Consider the following 18800-nt stretch of genomic DNA (forward strand, 5'->3'; position numbering starts at 1 on the left):
ACTCCTAAGTGGCATAGATTCCCCTTCAACTGTTTCATATTCTGTTAAAAATTACCTTTTTGCTATTTATTTATTGATTAGTTTATTTTTTTAAAAATCACTGTATTGATACTATTTTAGAAAGATGATTATTGAGTTCTATGTTTGGATTCTATACCCAGAATTTCTTTTTTGAGCCTTTCATGTTGGTGCTCTTAATTATAATATAGAGATACATTATTAAAAGCTATGTTTTTTTATTATTCATATTGCCGCAGTGCTAAAGGACTACACGACACTCTTATAAAGTATGGCTACATGTTTGATCCCATGTCTGAGCTCACCTGTGGATAGGACTGCTTCTGGGATAAACCCGCTGTGATAACAGCTTCTACATCTGTAATCCTGCTGAGAGGCGGGATTCCTGCTGAGGCAGAGAAATGCACACTCAGGCTGGAAGGGATGGTTTATTCTCACAAAAGAAAAAAAAAAATAGTGACCTTTGGACACAAAACATAAAATTACAGACATGTAATGAAAAAATATGAAGAGAAAAGCAAGTCTTCAGTGTATTGACACTGAAGACTTGTCAATACATAAACTATAACATGTTTATGTTTATAACATAAACATGTTATAGTCATTGTTGTTCCTGGGGTGTGGTGGACTGGTGACCTGTTCCACCCCGTCACCCTGCGAGGACTGGCGAGTTTAGATGAATGGATGGATGAATTTTGAGGAAGATGGAGGAAAAAAAAATCCTCCTACCTTACTTAAATCTTTCCAGAACTTTCTGTAATTAGGATTTATCTTTAAAATTAACCTTCTTAAAGTTTTTTTTCCCAAAACAATTTATTTAATTACATTTCCTTACAGAACAACAGGTCAACAGTCATCAGTCTAAAACTTAAATGACTGTTGAAAAGATGGACAATAAAATGAAAAGCTATGAAAATCTAAAGTTCCTGTAAAGAAGGCAACTGAACCAAATCAGAGAGAGATTCAGGTGCCTAATATTTCTTTAATATTCAACTTCAAAAATCACACTTCTGGGGTGTGCTGTGATGGCGCAGGGGTTAAGCACAACCCACATATGGAGGCCTTAGTCCTCGACGCAGCTGTTGTAGGTTCGATTCCCTGCCTTGGCGACCTTTGCTGCATGTCTTCCCCCTTTTCTCATTACCCACCTTCCTGTCAATTAACTATCAAGTAAAGGCCACTAGAGTCAAAAAATAAATAAAAAAATCACACTTCTGCAATGTGAATACACCGAAGTCATATACCAATGCCTGTTCCTAAAACCTAGTGTATACATTTCATAATATGTGAAAAGTTTTGAGATTTTTTTTCCTGTACCTGCCTTGCAGGATCATGGGGAGGTAGATGCCTGTCTCCAGGGGTTAAAGGTTGAGAGTTGGACACCTTGGACAGCTCAGGAGTTCAGACCATAAGAGTTTTGAATTTCCTAAAACAGCTGACATGTTGATGCAGGGGTTTGACAATCATTTATAAAAAATGTTTTCAGCTGTAAAAAAAAATAAATCTTTGGCAGCAGTTCCTAAAAGGCATTTTGGGTAAATAAGTCAAATAAGAACTTGCACAATTTGAGAAGGACAATTTGAGGAAATGCGAATACAGAAATTTTAGTCATGAATCATGAATCATGAAAAAAAAAACCTGAATAGCTGTGGACACAACAGATTTGTTCATTTGTCAATTTGTTCATTTGCCATTCATTAACCAAAAGTTAGCTTATGTTTAAGCTAGCTTAAACATAAGCTACATCAGTTAACGAAATCTGTTCAGTGTCTGTCAAATGCAAACTTACATTTCACTCAGTAATTAATGTTTAATATTAAATCAATCTTTTAAAGCAGTATGTAGCAAAACAAACTGGCTGTTTTTCTCAGATCAACACAACAAACAGGAAGGGGTTAAACAAATAATAACAATAATAATAATAATAATAATAATGTTTCCAATCAGTTTCAAGTTAAAGATTAAATGCCCAAATAAAACACTAACCTCAAACAAAACATCACACACTGGTAATCAAAACTATTGCAGTTCTACTATACATTGAATCAGAATGTACAATCAGTGACAAACTGGCAACATTATAGGGTGTGAAAACATGAGGCCATATGTTGAACACAGGTTTGTGGTATAGATGTCAATCAGACATTTTTAATCAGAAAACCAGATGAGCGCTACACCTTTTCAAAGTACTTGGTAAATAAATATAATTTTATACAATTAAAAAGTACAGCCTGATATTGAGCTGTGCAGGTTTAATAAAAGCACTTGTGTAATGTCCCAGCTTTTCATTAAAAACATGCTTTATTCTAACTGGATGTGACCTTTTAGTTTTCCTTCCACAACAGCAGCAATGCCCGAGTCCAGTCCCCAAAGCTAACATGCTAACATGTTAGCAATTTAAACCAGCAAGAGCAACTCAAAGGTAAATGTGAGTCAGCTGGTCTGCGGTGGTCATGATTAAACAGAAACAGTTGTAACCATGGTGACATAGGATCGTGGCTGAAAAATGGGAAATTTTAGCTAAAGACAATAAAATCTGCTTGGTATATTATCCAAACAGCTTGCAGTAGCATGGTTTTCTAATTAAGCTCAATGTTAAGTATGTATTAAGAAGGCTGTGATAGAAGTATCTGTGTTATTCTTTTAACAGATTTCAGTTTTTCCCTTGATAAGCTGCTGACTACACAGTACTTTTTGGTACAAAACGTAATAATTGCAATGGGTTTCTACGCAGCAAAGCGCTGTTCCTTTAAGAGCCAGCAGGGAGAAAGAGGCTGTGACTGAAGACAGCACTGCTGTCTGAAAACACCTGAAATGGATGAGGACTGAACTCCCATGAAAGCATTTAGTCAGTATTACTGAAATGACATTTACAAAACATAAAAAAAAAAAAAAAAGCATTCTTATGACAACTTAAGTTTTATGGAATAATACAAAATTGATACTTTGGGGTTCTGGACAGAGCAACATTAAAAAGTACATGCCTGCCTAATGGTATGAACATAAACTGCCGTTATGATCTGTCTGTATTATTTTATAGTCATTTCCTGCACTTAGAAACTACTTAAAACTTCCTTACTTCACATGAACACTAAAATAAACAGAGTGAAGTTCACGACGTGTGGAAGTTGGTAAAACGAGATGCATGTTGACGTTAAAAGCAGCTTTAAGAATCACATTTATATTCCAGAGTTGAATTGTGACAGGATTTGCTTTCAAAGATTGATGAAGATACGGAAATGTTATGACACGGTGCTGTAACACTGCTGGCCAGTAGGAAAGGCCAGATATTTTCATTTTTTATGGCTCTTCATCATTCACAAAGTTCCAGCTCTATAAATGTCCACCAGAGAGTGACGGGACCGAACTTCACTGGAACATCGGCTGATGCACAACAATTGCAAATGTTTCCTGTGTCGAGCTGATATATTGATCTACTTTTGTCGTAGAACTCAATAGGAGCACAAGACATTTTTGGAAATGAGTAACTTAGCTTATATCTGAACCTGAGCTTTAGTTGGTCACATTTAGTGTCAAGACAACGCTGCGCTGTGTTCACTGCTGCAGCATAATAAAACACCAGGTGATTGTGCAAGAGGTACGGGAGTGAGGGAAGCAGATGGACGTGAACACAGACATGTTGTGGCTCTCTGATATGAAGGTTGCAGTGGTGGGTTGTTGGTGGCTCTTGGCAGTGACTAATCCAGAGTTTCATCATGTAGTTGGTGCTTTAAAAAAAATTGCTAGTCTGTGTGCCGCCACTCCCCGCTGTGCCCAGAGTACCGTGAGTCCTACGAGTCGTCCGGGTGTTCTAATGGATGCTGCTGATGATGTGGTTGTGCAGCAGCTCCCGTTCGTGGTTGTACAGGTTTGGGTTTGGCTCGTCGTCCTGAAGCAGAGCATTTTTTCTGATCTCGTCCAGAGAGTAGTCCTGCAGCAGGCTGCCGTTCTCAAAAACAGTCACCAGGAGGTCCTGAAGAGCACAGAGCACATGTTACCCACACTCACAAGAGCACCACGTTTCCAGTCTAACAGGAAAAGACTTGACCACACGCACGCACACACCAGCTCCAGAACTCAAAGATTCTGGATTCTAGAGAATGGATCTAGCTATGTGGTGTCAACATAACTCACATGAAGACACCTGACAATCACTCCAGTGGGATTGTCTGCAACTGACCAATCAGCGGTCACGCCCCTTACCTGGAGGAAGTGAACCTCTGACAGCATTGTTGGATTTTATCATTACAATGATAAAATCATGGTAACTGCAACGAAGTGTGAGAGGTTTGAAGTACAGTAATGTGAAAAAATTGGGTAAATGTTTTCAACTCAGAGCTTTTAGAGGGTGCAATGAAGTTTATTCCATTTCCAAAACCTAAATGGAGTCTCACAAAAAAATGTAAAAAAAAAAAAAAAAAAGTAAGAAATGCTAAATTTCAAAAGCAATTTAGTATTCCTTATTTGGAATCTTGGGCTTTAACATCAATTTCTCCTTGATGCTAAAATTTTTGCATGACAAATTGATGCAAAAAGAATTTTGCATTTAAGATTTAACAGGAAGAATCCTGCCGCAGATCCAGGGGGTTTGTGAAGACAGAACCAACACAAAAAATTGCCAAAAATTAAACAAAATAAAAGTCCAGCCAGTCCAGGAGTGGTTTCAATTTTAAAGAAAAAGCTAAGAGTTGATTATAGATGTGTCTCAATCTATGAGAGAAACATAGCTAAACAGATTAGCGCTGAGCCAGTAGGAATGTCTAAGCAATTAAAATCTGGCAAACATAAGAGTTAGTTGCATGTGTAGGTGCTTAAATTGCAGGGTCTAGGAGAGAGAGACACACATCATCTGGGAGCAAAAGCTCAGTGGTCTGAGTAAGATCAGATCACTGATTTTTAAGAGTTCAAGTGATGTTTTTATTTCACCACATAAAGAATCAGCATTGCTCTATAAAAAGAATATCTGGAGATCGTTCCTAATTGCTTAATTAACTTTATTAAATCAGGGTTGCATCTGACATCAAAGTCGGTTGCCATGGGTGATCTGAAAGTGTCACATCATGCATTTGCGATTAGCTTATCAACAGAACCTTTCAGATTGTGAAATCAAATTACATGCAGGAATTCCTGCAAATCCAAGTGCTTGATGAAATCAACCGGGCTTCCTTAGAAAAACAACTTTTTGACCTGAATTACTGTAACTAACATTGCGTTAACTTGTACAGTTAAGCTCAATGTTATTTTTAACAGTGGGTTTAAAGTTACCTTTTAATATTACCAGCATTTTTTCTTCTGATTGGCGGTAACAATAATATTGTGGAGTGGTCCAGAATCTATGGATGGAGCTAAGTTGATGGGACATGGCAAGCAGGTACGAATCTCATCACCAAACCATCAAAGCACCAGGGAAAATATACAAAACAATCTTAACAATAAAAAAAGTAATAATAATGGCTGAATGCCAATGAAGATGTTTCCCACTCACTAAGAAAGGGTTAAATTATTATTTTTTTACACATGCCATTAATTTGAAGTTGTTCAATATTTAAGGGTATGAATTGGACCCGTTTGTATTTTGACATGTCTTGAGATTTCTTTTTTTTTTTAACGTCAACAACTATTCTATCTTATTTGTCCAAGTTATGAATGAGGTAAACAAAATATTTTAGCAAAACAATCATTTAAATTGTTAGCAATTTAAAAAACAAACAAAAGAAAAAAACAGGAAGTTAGATTGTAATTGCTATTTTAAGTTTAGTTAAGTGACTTAATACATGATTAGAAAACAAAAGTTGTGAAAGACCTCCTCGGGTTTGCCTGCTCCTCTCTCTATCGTCTCGAGGAAGCCGTCCGAGTTTCTCCTCAGCGATAACCGGCCTCGCTTTGACCCCTTGGACGGGTCGGTCACTGGCTGCTTGCACACATCCATCTGGAACACACACACAAGATCATAGAGCAGGATGTCAGCCTGCAGCGGGACAGAGAGAAACTGAGACTTGTTTACTGCGCCACATTATTACATTATTTTAAAAAAATAAAGAGCTACCTCTGCATTTTGTAATAATCAGAGCAAAATGTAACGGCGTAATTACGTATGCGGCAGAAAGCATTGAAGAATACGTTTAAGGATTTTATTACATTCTGTGTCGATTGCTATAAAATGTGGCCTTGCTGTTGTTTTACTACATTCTGAAGCGCAGTTTTACTACCTTATTACATATTGCGGCATTATGACACAATGCGGCGTTACATACCATCATACGCCGGCTACAACAAACCCATGCTCATCTGGACAAAGCAGGCACCACTGTGCTGCCTGCTTTGTCCAGCCTGACTTAAATGAGTCAGGCTGCATTTAACACAATTCACCCTGACTGCTGTCAGAGGCTCCAGAGCAGTGGACAACCTGACAAACAGACCTGAAGAGTCGTGTTTCTGACCATGGGGGTCAGCAGTACCAAAGCGGGCTGTACTCTTAGCTTTCCTTTTCACTCAGTGCCCTTCAGACCTCCAGCATAAGTCAGAGTCCGATCGCGTCTGCAGAAATACTCAGATGACTCTGCAGCTGTCGGGTTCATCAGAGCTGGACAAGAAGGAAAAGGCTAACCACGGTTTCCATCATGGGAACGGAAGTGGAGGAGGAGTAGAAATACTTTGTTGTTGGAGTAGAAAGCAGTCGGGGCTAGAGGCGCAGCAGTGAAGCTACATATGAGACAGAGCAGACTGTACTTCATGGAAGCCCAAGTCCTTGAGTGTTTCCAGTAAGACACTGCATATCTTCTATAAGTCTGTTGGAGAGAGAGCAAACTCTTCTGTCACCTGCTACTGGAGTAGCAGTATGAGAGCCAGCAACACAGAAAAGCTAAACAAGCTGATATAAATGCCTGGCTCTGTTCTGAAGACTGCTCTGGACCCCCTCCAGGTAATCATGCTGATGACAAAAAATTGCTTCATAAAATGAACATCATACTTGACAGTCCTGAGGGTTCATGAGACTTTTTCAGATCCGCTGTAATAAAGTCGGTCCTTCAAAAAACAAAATGATTAAAAAAAAGCAGCAATGAGGACATGAATGGAGAGAAGCCCTTGCAGTGGGATTGAGAGCAATACACCCAGCAGTCCAAGTGTGTTTTCACACCAGATAGTTCGGTAGACTCGGTTTGATTGGATCAAGATCGCAACATTTGTTACATTTTGAGCTGCTGCGGTTCTCTGTGTCCAATGATCCAGATCCATTAAAAAATGTATTCCCTCCCTTTGCCTGTGGGGGCAAACTACTCAAGAAAACAACACTAAAACCTCTGAAGGAGACACTGAGCACAACTTCCTTCTTCACAAAATGTAAACAAAAATGGAGAGGCATCAGATTTTAGTGGTTGGAGAATTCCTCTTCTGTCTTTAATAAAAGACCAAGAGCCACTTCTTCCACTAGTGCTAGATTCACATGTTTGTTTTAGTTGTATTTACCCATAATGCCCTGCACTGTAATCCACTTCCTGCTTTTGAAGCGGTCTCAAGTTCAAATGTACATTGGCATTCACATGTGCATTCAAACCGCACCAGAGTTCACTTGACCTAGGTCAACCGAACACGGATCGGTTGGCCTGGGTTTGTAGGAGGACCAGAGTTTACTTTTTTTGGTTCGGGTCAAAGTTTGGTTATGCATTCACATCTCTCCAAACAAACTGGACTTTCTAGGCAAATGAACTAAAGAATAATTAAGGAATACTAAACATGGCTGGTGTGAATGCACCCAAATAATCTCCAACTAGACAGTGTGCACTTTTTACATTTTGATTATATTTAACAATCTGATACCTGTACACACTTGAGATACAAAAACTCATAAAAAGAACTGTTTCAATGGGACACAATACAATTGATCCAAAAAGACTATTTTGCAGTTGCAGCTATTATAATGGCTGTGTTTAAAACTTTTTCCTAGCATGATGTTTTACATGGCAATGGTATTACAGGTGGCAGGAGAAAATCAAAAAATTGTAATGCGTGCTCTGAAATCTAGAATGGTTGAGTGTCTGGCCTAAGCTGTAGCACTTACCCCTTTGCCATTGGTCTCTACATAGCTGCACTTGAATGCACAGCTAAGTGTATCTCTGTTCAGCTTCTGAAGCAAGGAGCTGCCACAGCCAAAAAGCACATTCTCAGCACTCCACCCTTCATCACTCAGCTTAGCAAGAATCTAGAGAAATCAGAAGCAGAATAAAAAATAAGGTCAAAACCAAAATTACAGACAATAATTTTGTCTGAAGCTAAAGGCACGTTTCTGATGCTAAGCTTGTCATTGTTCACAACTACTTCAACCAGAGAAATTGAGCTCAATGGGAGAAATCCCAAATGGAGATGTGAAGGGAGATGGGAATTGAATGGAATTTCACAGGAAGGTGATGACCAGGCTATGGATGACGGGGTACACAGAAGGACTAGGGTCACTGGAGAAAAAAAGTTAACTTTATTCTTATAATTCTGAGATTAAAGTTTACATAGTGCCAATTCACATCAAATATCATCTCAGTGCACACGGATGCGCCCAAAAGACCCCTTAACCTCACCTTGAAGTAGTTTGTGTTTTGAAGCTTGTGTTTTATCACAATAAAAAAAGTATTTACAGGCGCTGCCAACAGTGGAAATGTTGTCTTACTTTAACAAACTTATTTCTTTAAAAGGACAATCAGAGTACTTTTCACAACAAGCAGCTTCCAACTGCGCCTTCCATTTCAGTTTTAGCGATTCCTCACATCTTTGTTGTCAATTTGAGACTAGGATACCTTGAAACGGCACAGTTCTTCAGTTATGCAGGTATTATGTAACCTTTCCAATCTTCAGATTTTTCTTACCTGATCTACTGAGCTGAGGTCAATGCCATCCCCTTGGATGATCCGCAGGTAAGATGGAAGAACCTTATATCCCATTGAGTTCAGACTGTAGCCAAAACACTCTCCTAAAATCTTGATGACCTAAAGGTGAAATCATTGTTAGGGCACTTTTAGAGGGAAATGTGGCATATAATCTCAATTCAACTAGAGCAGATTTAAATAAGCCATCGTCTAGTGATCGGCATGCTTTGGTGATGTAGATAGTCTGAATCTACTGTAACATGACTTTCAGACACTAAACTTTAGATTCTGTCATTTTTATAGAAAACTACTGTGCAACAAATCCTCCAAAAAATATTTCTGCAGTCCCATATCAAGTAATCAGCAACTGATCCAGTTAAAGGTCAACAGCTAAAGTTAAAAACAGGTATTCATATAACACAAATGTTTGTTTCCCCCCCTCCCCCCACTGTCTGACATAGAAGCAGACTAAACCTTTACAGTTTTAGGTGAGGCAGGATTAAAGAAAAAAATTGTATTCACTAAAATGCAAAAATGTATTTTTATTCAAATTCAGAAGTTCACATACATTCAACACTTAGTATAAATGCATTTAAACTGTGTTTTTTAAATATTATGGTCATACTCCAACAAGTGTCTCATAACATCTTGCTGAAATTGAGGCCCATTTCTGGTTTGTAGCCAGCTTTGCTCTAAAACACACTTTCAGTTCTAAACAAGCTTTCTGTGGGACTGAGATAGGGCTTTGTAACGGCTTCTCTAAAACATAGTTCTCCTGGTGCCACTCAGACTAATTTGGTGCTCATTTGGAGGAATTCTTTGCCCAGGCTTCAGACAGATTATGTGTCTTTTGAAACATTTTATACAAATATCTAATTTCAGATTTCTTGGTGGCATTTTGATTGATAACGAAAACAAATACAAGTCATATGCTGAACTGAGAACGCCATATTACAGTCAAGATGCAGTTCGGCGCTTTCCCTAAACACCATCTGGCTTTAGCAGCTGGAGATTGAACTCTGTACTGTGCTGAGCTACTGCAGTCCCAAAGGGATTAGGATCAGGAATGATGGTGCAATCAACACTGCTGCATATTGGTTAATACTCAAGCAGCGAGGCAATCTTACAGTTTTACTGTAGCTGAAGGTTTTTGCATGCATCAACAAATTATGTGAAGCCAAATATGTGCTGACAGGTACCAAGAAGGCTCAGCAGGGCCATCTAGAAGTCCAGACCCAATGAAAACGGATGGTATGTAATTAAGTCAAAGAATAACAGAGGAAGGTTGGACGCCCACTTGAGCCCCCAAAATACAATCAAGTCAAAAATGTTTTTTTTATTATTTAAAATTAAAATGAAGTCAGACACTTGATCTGTCTTTTTTTTTTTTTACCTCAATTAGAGTCTCTGCTGGGTCTCCAGAATCGGGCCTGATCACCAGACAGGAGTCCTCACTGCGCTCCATCACCCGTTCCTTCAGCTTATCTCCCCAGATGTGTTTGCAGGCATTGAAGATGTCATAGCTGTCACTGACCACCGACACTGGTCCCGACAGAAACTGGTCCAGGATCCTCTCAAAGGCCTCCTTCTCCTTGTTCTTCCCCCAGGATATGATCGTACTACACAGAACACAAAAAGGATGGAGGTGATGAACTACGTCATGGGGGGGCAGAAACAGAAGTGACATTTGCGCCTGAAAGGGAAACTGTGTTAAAGCATTAACAAACTGATTGGAAACCAGCATTGAGGACCTTCTCTCTTTTTGATGCACACCATTTCTGAACTGCTTATTCCACTTGTTTAGATCACCTGTGTTCAGCCGCAGGAATGGAGAAGCCAGCCATCGGACAACCATAATACCGCTGAGCCATCAATACTCCGGCTATCGTGTCTGTACCGCAGAAATTAACCAGGTGAGCGGCTCCACCCAATGCTGCAGACTACAAATTAAAAATACAATTAAAAATATGAAACAGAAAAACATTATCTACAAGTTTATTTAGAAAGTTTATCTGCAAACAAACTTCAGCCATCGCCATAGACACTTCAGTAAGATTACTATGAACGACAGGTGGATATATGCATGTTTTAATACTGTTATACACACACTTTCAAAAGGTTTTATTTTGCTACTTATAGCTAGGTGTGAAAATAATAGTGTTTAAATGAAAAAGTGGGAAAAGTTTAAAATCCTTAACATTTCGTTTCCACATTATACACGTTTCCCCCTCTCTGATCAGATTATTGCCTGGGACTCCAAAAATATTCACAAAGGTTTTAATGCAAAAACAATGACAAAGAAGCAAAGTTTGTCGTGTTCACAAAAAGTTAATTTTACTCTATAATCCTGGCAAAATGATCACAAATAGTGACTTCTTTTCAGTTTTACATACAAATTTTGTCCAGGTTTAGAAACATTTTCTATTAATGATGTTTGTCAAACTCTATTTTAACTTATGTAATAATAATAATAATAATAATTTTGATATCCTGTATTATTATTACTCGTGTGTCATACTTTCTAAATAAAGATTTCTTGAAGAATAAAACAAAAAAAAATATGTAGCGCCAACATATGAGACACACATAGTGAAGAGAGGCAGCAAGAGCCTCCTGACCTCCTGGGATGAGACTCCTCGGTAGCCGAAGTCATGCAGCTTCAGCTCCAGGCCCTCCAGACTCCCTGAAGTAGCTTTCAGGTGTTTGGCCAGAATCTTCTTAAACTCTCTGGATATGGTAGCTACTGTGATGGGATACCACATCTGCACCAGCATGGTCTATGGCCAAAAAGAAGCAGATAAAAAAAAACAAAAGCAACAAGGATGAAGGAGAGCCCCAAAAGCTTTTAAATGAGCAATCAGCCTTTAATTCTGGATGCAAAAGGCTCTGTAGCAAGAGAAACACTTAGACATGACCATAAGTTGAAGCGGTGATGTTCAAGACATCAAGTCCAAATGCAAGTCGAACACTGTTATGAATTAGGGCGGACATTTAAAACGATTCCTAAAGGTAAGATCTGCTAGTTGTTCTCAGAGTTTAACCTGATTACCTCTTCTTGATTTGAAGTACTGCTGTAGCCTGGCCATGGCCTTCCTGTCGGATTCTGCTAAAATAAGATCTCGCTTCAGCACAGTCTGGGCTTTCTCCCCTTCACCCCGATTCCTTCCGGTAGATTTTCTACCGGGCCATCGGCAAACAGAAGATGGTGTAATCTATGATGTTGATTTTCTCCTGCTTTAGAATTGTAGTCTGTCTGTAGCGGAGCAAGTGAAGGAAGCCATTCAGTCAATGTTGGTCACACTACTAAATATTGAATTAACATGAACGGCGGCCTCCTGCGGCTCAACTCTTCTCTGTTCGCAGTGGAGGACGGTTGTTTACAGTGCAGGCAATTTCCCGTAAGAACCATAGCAGAGAACTGGTGCATTAAGTACGTCACAGGCAAACGTTAGCAACTGAGTAATAACCTCAACATGATCCATGTCTCCAGGAAGAAAACATTTCTTGATAGAGAGCCTAGACCCTCTGTATGAAGCAAAGTGTTGTACGAGGGGCTGGCTTTTACTGGCCACAGTTCCACCATTAGCTGACATTATAATAAAATCAATTCCCAGTTCTGGGTGTTACGGCGAGATTGCATCAATAGGTGTTTCAAAATTTTGAATGTGACTATTCTAAATAACAAAAAACATTTTTTAGAACAAAAACTCTGTGTTTTTGTGTGGAAGCCTGAAATTATTTCCTTGTTATTCTTAATCCTACAATCTGAATTATAATGAAATCAGATGCCAAATATCCCAGTATAAGTCACAACTGAGTAAAAGCACAATTCAAATTCAAATGTTGGAACTCCTATTAAGTCAAGATTTGTCAAAGTTACTGTAGACACTGATGGCTATGGGCAGGAAGGATCTCCTGTAGCAGTCTGTATAACGGTGAATGTCAGGAAGCCTCCGACTGAAGACTCTGTTTTTCTATGACAGTCATGAAGAGCATAATAAGGGTTATCCAAAATTTTCATGATTTTATGGAAAATCCTTCTTTACATCATCATCTCCAACAGAACCAACCTTCCTTATCTAGAATCATTCACTCAGAGACTTTTACACCAAAGAGCGCCTCTCAGTCAGAATCAAGGTACTGCTTTTTGCTCGTCTTTCCGGGGGCCTCTCTGGACACCCAGGGGTCTTTAAAGTTTCAATCTGTGAGAGCAGGTTTTGCTACTCTGCATTATTAATATGACAATATTTCAACAACAACAAACACTTCAAGTTACTTTTTTCAAATTTACCTCAATGTAGTTGGTGAGCCAGTAGAAATCCTGATCTGTATTTTCCACAGTAAATAAAACGTTGCCTCTTGGTATGATCTTCCCCTCTGGAACCGCTTTGATGCGAATAGGAAGACGACCATTGTGTTTCTGACACAGAAAAAAAAACATTTCTTTTTACATCTTTGACATTAAGTGATTGAAACACAGGCGTAGGTGAACCTGTCTCTGAATACCTCTAGGACTTTTCTCCAGCCCTCTTCATCAAACACAGCCTGTTTGAAATGCATCTGGTAGAATAGCTTGGCCTCCTGAATCTTGTCCTCGGTCACAACTGGGCCTGTAAACAACACCGAATGTTAGCAAAGCTACCAAACCCCTATGAGCAGATCAAAGTTGATGTGAATGAAGCCGGAAAAAAGTACAAAACCGTGGCAGGCATTTCTACGCTATTAACGGTTTCTATGGGCAATAAAAAAACAATTTCTCATGGGAGAACAGCTTGGAGTGATAGTTTGCTGTTTTAGTCTCATTTCTATTCTATTGTCTTTATCAAGATTTTCTGGTGAAAGGAGGACACATAACATTTACTGTCGGAAAGATGTGAGTGTTCATATTTTAATTTTTTTTCTCAGAATTCATGAGTTGAGGCAAAATTACAAATTTTACTGGATAATAAATTGTCCCAGACATTATCGTGATAAACAATAATGTTTTGAGACCATTTTTAAGTAATCCGATGGCACAGGAATGCAAGAACGCATTCTCAAAGATAAACTAGTGAACATTTAACACTCAAACTGGAAGACATTTTACATATCCAAAATAAATGAAAAAAGAAACAACAAATAAATGATTTATGAAGTCTCTGGAAGCAAAACTGTCCTACAAAAACAGGAGCTAGTAGAGACCACAGCACTAGACAAAAGACCAGTCTTGGTAGAAAGAGAAAGAAAATAGAAAAACGATAAATCATGTAAATGAGAAATATTAAGCTGCTCTTAATTTAACATGTGATTAATTGATTTATTGTTTATTGCAACAGATCTAGAAGCAGGCTTTCTTTCTGGCCCTGATCTGTTTTTTTGAATACTGTTTTCTAACAATTAAAAAAAAACTATAACACTCCTGGATTATTAAAAGTGCATGTTAAGAAATGAAGCACAGTAGCTCTTTATGTGTGTGTGGGTGGGTGGGTGAGGGTAGGTGGTGTGTGTGTGTGTGTGTGTGTGTGTGTGTGTGTGTGAAGGGGTGGGGGTGGTAATACTCCAATTGGATCAGTCTCTAAGGCTTTAAGACATCCTGCAAACGTTTGGAACGTTCTCCGATTTTGAAGGGATTTAATTTTGTTCACAGGGTTGACAGCAAACGACTGCAGAGCCCAGTATTTTCACCACAAAGGCAAAAAGGCATTGACCAAATTATTTAAAAATTTGGATTTGCCATAAACTTCTAATCAGTTATAAAATGCAACCTTTGATTATAGTTTTAAAACTGGAAATCATGACTTTTTATTTTCTTGCACAGGAAGACTTCCTCCTACACCCAGAGATTGAACAAGATGCTGCTCAACACTGCTACAGCAGTCTGGATCAACAGATGTGATTTATAGCTTTGTTTAGTTCAGGGAAATAATGTCGTCAGGGAAAGCATACCTTAAGGAATCACTGCCAGTTTTTGGAGAGGAGCTTTGTGGAGTAAGGAGGTAAAACGTTTCTGATTTGAAGAAGGTTCCCCTCAGTCTCGTTTCAATGAACCCAATTTAAACTTATTGATGGACCTAATTTTGTGCCAACTTTAACTATAATGGAGTTTAATCTCAAAATTCAGCTTCAAGACCAGAAGACTTGGAGGATGTATTCCTTCCAATTGAGGGTTTTAAACTTGTTGTCAGAATATTTTACAGTGTTCCATGGCGATGTTAAGGTTGATAAACGTGTTGACGGTTGTCGTTCTTAAGGAATTTGGATACAAACAGGCGCCTCGGGGATGGATGTTGTTAAGTGGGTGGAAAGTCACAAAGTTCAGACTGTTTCTGCTTACACACCACTAGGACCAAGACCCAACCTCGTCCAAAACTATTAAAAAAAAAAAAAAGGAGTCAGAGTGGGAGTTGTTTTTTCTTTATTGGTGCTTTTTTGTGTCTATGTTCATGACATCTTAATCAGTTCTGGTATTTCAATGCTCTTTAAATAACCTTTTTTTATTATTTTTATTTTTTTTACTCCAAATGTGTGGATACACAAGTATTTTTCCTAAGCATTGGATGTTTTAAAATGCCATTTTTCTTGATTTTAATGTTTTTTATTATTATTGAGAATCTCTTATTCAAAAGCCCACTACATTAAATTAAAGCTCTGTACAATTAACATTTTTCTAATGAAAGTTTTACTGATGTCATTTATGCACATGCGGATAGAGAAAGAAAGTGTGATTCTTCTTTTATCCCATTTGTCTTGGAAGTCTAATACTTTAAAATTAATTAGTTCTTTGCCAAGTGTTATTTTTAAATAAATTATCTAATTTGCTAAGTGTGCAATATTTCCACTAGGAAATGGGGGGGAAAACAGGAGAACTTTACAGTTCAGTGAACATTGGTGCCATATTAGCATCATTTTGACATCCGGCAAATGTTGCCTACAAACTTTTACGGAACATTTTAAGTGTGTCTGAATATTCAGTGCTGGATTGGTACTTTTCTAAAATGTTATTTGTAGTTAAACCCTTTGAATATACAAGTAAGTTGTCGGAAGATTACGCTGTCTCCTCAAAGCAAGGAAGATGGATAAGCATAAGGTCAAGTCCTTGAAAATCACCATGTTCATGTCTCAATAGTTATTCACTGTTGCTTTTTTAATGGGAGAACATACCTGTGAGGTACTTCTTAAGCAAATACTGCAGACCAAAGAACACCACCTCATTGAACTGAGAGCCTTTCTTCTGCCTGCATTCAAAGTAGGAGTAAATTTTGCTGACGTTTGGAGGATACTGTTTGTAGTGTGTGATCTGAAAAAGGAAAAATGCAAAGAGTCAATTTAGGTGCTTCACTCACTGCAGTCGTTTTCCAGAACAGTAGGGGTCACCAGTGAGGAAAAACACAGTGCTCCACAGTGTGACACTGCACAGGTGCAACCAAGGGAATCAGTAGCTGGCACTTCAGAGGTTTTTATCTGCACTCTAGAGCAAATAATGGTGAGAACGAATCTGTAATTAATCCTTTATGGATGAGATTTCCAGGTGGCTGACAACATTTTCTGGGTTTGTGGCCCCCTGTCCAGTGGCGGAAGTGTGCTTACGTGCGTGTGCAAAACAAATATTTACTTTTGTTTATAAGTTCAAGGGACAGTCCACATTTAAAAGTAAACTTAAATGACCCTTTTTGAGTGGTTTGGTGTTTCATTGGCAGGGCACAGGGGGAAGGGTTGTGGCTGTGGGCCCCTCGGTCTGATATGATTTGGGAGAACTGTGTTGTGGCAGCTTTAAGGTTCCGCTAAAAACAAACCAAACACAAATCCCCCGTTTTAGTTTCATATCGTTCCGTCCACTGAGAGTGAGGGTCATACGTTTCCAAACCCTGATTCTCAAGGCGCACTGACCTGCATTAGGCAATCTGAAGTTAAGAGCCTTACCCAGGGGCACCTTGATATGTACGGGAGGAAGATGGAGCCAAACCCACCGCTTTCAGGGTGCGAGATTATAATACCAAGTTGTTTTCTAGCATACCGTGTTATGTCAACAGAAAATACCCCGTTTTATCTGGATGACCCGATGTGACATTTTGGGTAGAAGAAAGGGATTGTAGCAAATAGCTTCGTTACTCTCACCACCAAGAGCTGATCATCCATATTGCAGCTTTTTCCGGCTGTCTCGAGGCAATGAGATCTCTTGGAGAAAGAGAATAATTTGAATCTGCTTATAAACAAAGTCACAGTATTCCAGAAGGCATATGGTCCTCACTAGCAGCTTCACTTGGAAAATAAAATAATAATAATAATTAAAAAAAAAAATCACAACATCCGCAAGTAAATAGACTATTACATTCTTTTTCATCAGAGTCAATATTCTTTAGTATGTGGTTGTTGTTATATTTTCCTCACAAAACATAAGTAAAAAAAAAACAGTAATTGTTGTTGAGTAAAAGAAAAAAACAATCTCTAAACAGGAAATGAACTTGTATACCAGTTTTCACTTCCTGTAAACAACTGAAAGGAGCAAATAATGAAGAAATTTGGTTTCCTACAACCCAAATGTCCAAGGATGGAATCCACAGCTCAAGAGGAAATTGTGTATAAAACAGGAAAGGTCAAGTTGCCAGCTTGGCAGTATTTCAGATGTTTAAAACACAAAATTTAGCAATAATTATCTATGTCGCTTGATATGAAACACATATACTGCGACATGTTTTTCAGTCAAGTTGTCCAGCTCTGTATATGTTTTACTTAAATAGCAAAATACCAGATATTATCCACTTTACTAGTGACTGTTGTATTTGACTGTGTTCACCTCTGTTTGTGTTGCTTCTGTGTGTGTTGAGAACAAATTATACTTCTTAACAGCCTCAGTAAGTTGCTTAGGCTCCCCTGAGCACTGCAGAATTCTTTAAAATTCATTTGCACGCACAATCTTGGCCAACAAAGCTCATTCCCACAAAACTCTTCTGAAAATCTTGCCAACATACAAAAAACAGTGTCAAACAAAAACATGTCACGTTTAACGTTTTAGTATTTAATCTGATTTAGTTTATCAAACGACAAAATGTCAAAGTTGCGTCTTAGCAGAAGTAGTTTATGGTACTATGTACATATTCAACGTCTGACCAACACTCATATTTATAACCCAGGCTCTTCTGAATATTGTCACAGAATTTATGAAAATGTCAATTTAAGCTTAGTCCATTTTATCACGTTGTTGACAAATCACATTTGCGATTCAGTGAAATACAGACTTAGAGCAAAATGAGAGTTTAGTTTTAACCTTTAAAGGCTCAATGTCTGATTATGTGTCCAACACGCTGATTTCTATCCGGGCTCTGCCCCAGGTGATCAGTTTCAATTTCCATTTCCAGCACCCACGGCACACAGCAGGCTTAACTTTCGATTCTTGCTATCACCGTCATCTGCTACACGCTGTTTCTGTCATAACTGTGACGTGAGTGAACAGCACCGCTGAGCTGGGGCACAGCACAACCAGCCGCACTCAGAATAAATGCTTATAACCAACCGGAAACATTTACGAAGAACAGAACCCCCGGGGGAGTACCAAACAGATCCGCTCACCTTGTACGAATCCGTAGCGAGCAAGAAATTAAAGTCCTGCGCTGCCATTGTTGCCGTTTGTGAATGAATTAATAGAAACGCCCTCCAGTCTCCGTCCTCACCACGCAAACCAAAACCATACAGCGAAAATGAAAACAGGCGAGGGCAGACAGAAGCCGCTTAAAACCTAAATTTTAGTTTCGTCAGCGAGGCCAGGAGGCTGCACGAGCTCAAAACAACAGTAAGTGGGCAACAGCAGTGGCTTCTCTCGCTGGAAAGGGGCGGGTCAGGCTGCGCGCACGTCCACTCCTCTCCTCTTTGACCTGGTGCGTCATGCTGCCTTCAAATGCAATAGGACATTACAAATACATTTCTTAAAACTTCTCTCTTTCCTAGCTAAGC

The 18800-nt window shown here is 38.8% G+C and overlaps 1 protein-coding gene and 1 long non-coding RNA gene across 3 annotated transcripts; both read right to left on the reverse strand.

Moving 5' to 3' along the window:
* Positions 1 to 427: 427 nt before the first annotated feature.
* On the reverse strand, positions 428 to 1123 carry LOC107838392 (uncharacterized). Its single transcript, XR_001664451.1, has 2 exons — positions 605 to 1123; positions 428 to 557 (listed from the first exon to the last, which is right to left on the reverse strand). It is a non-coding gene; the product is annotated as an uncharacterized LOC107838392 (long non-coding RNA).
* Positions 1124 to 1427: 304 nt separating this feature from the next.
* On the reverse strand, positions 1428 to 18711 carry nampt2 (nicotinamide phosphoribosyltransferase 2). 2 transcript variants are annotated; one of them, XM_007569854.2, is made up of 12 exons: positions 18420 to 18711; positions 16968 to 17027; positions 16014 to 16149; positions 13380 to 13483; positions 13165 to 13293; positions 11492 to 11650; positions 10683 to 10813; positions 10267 to 10492; positions 8874 to 8993; positions 8078 to 8218; positions 5822 to 5947; positions 1428 to 3991 (listed from the first exon to the last, which is right to left on the reverse strand). In XM_007569854.2, the coding sequence occupies exons 1-12, from the start codon at positions 18465 to 18467 to the stop codon at positions 3830 to 3832; spliced, it is 1542 nt and encodes a 513-aa protein (XP_007569916.1). In that variant the 5' UTR covers positions 18468 to 18711; the 3' UTR covers positions 1428 to 3829. The 2 variants fall into 2 exon arrangements, with proteins under 2 accessions (XP_007569916.1, XP_007569917.1); XM_007569855.2 differs by lacking the exon at positions 16968 to 17027 and having other exon boundaries at positions 18420 to 18710.
* Positions 18712 to 18800: the final 89 nt, after the last annotated feature.

This window comes from Poecilia formosa, unplaced genomic scaffold, assembly GCF_000485575.1.
Source record: "Poecilia formosa unplaced genomic scaffold, Poecilia_formosa-5.1.2 Scaffold249, whole genome shotgun sequence".
Lineage (NCBI taxonomy): Eukaryota > Metazoa > Chordata > Actinopteri > Cyprinodontiformes > Poeciliidae > Poecilia > Poecilia formosa.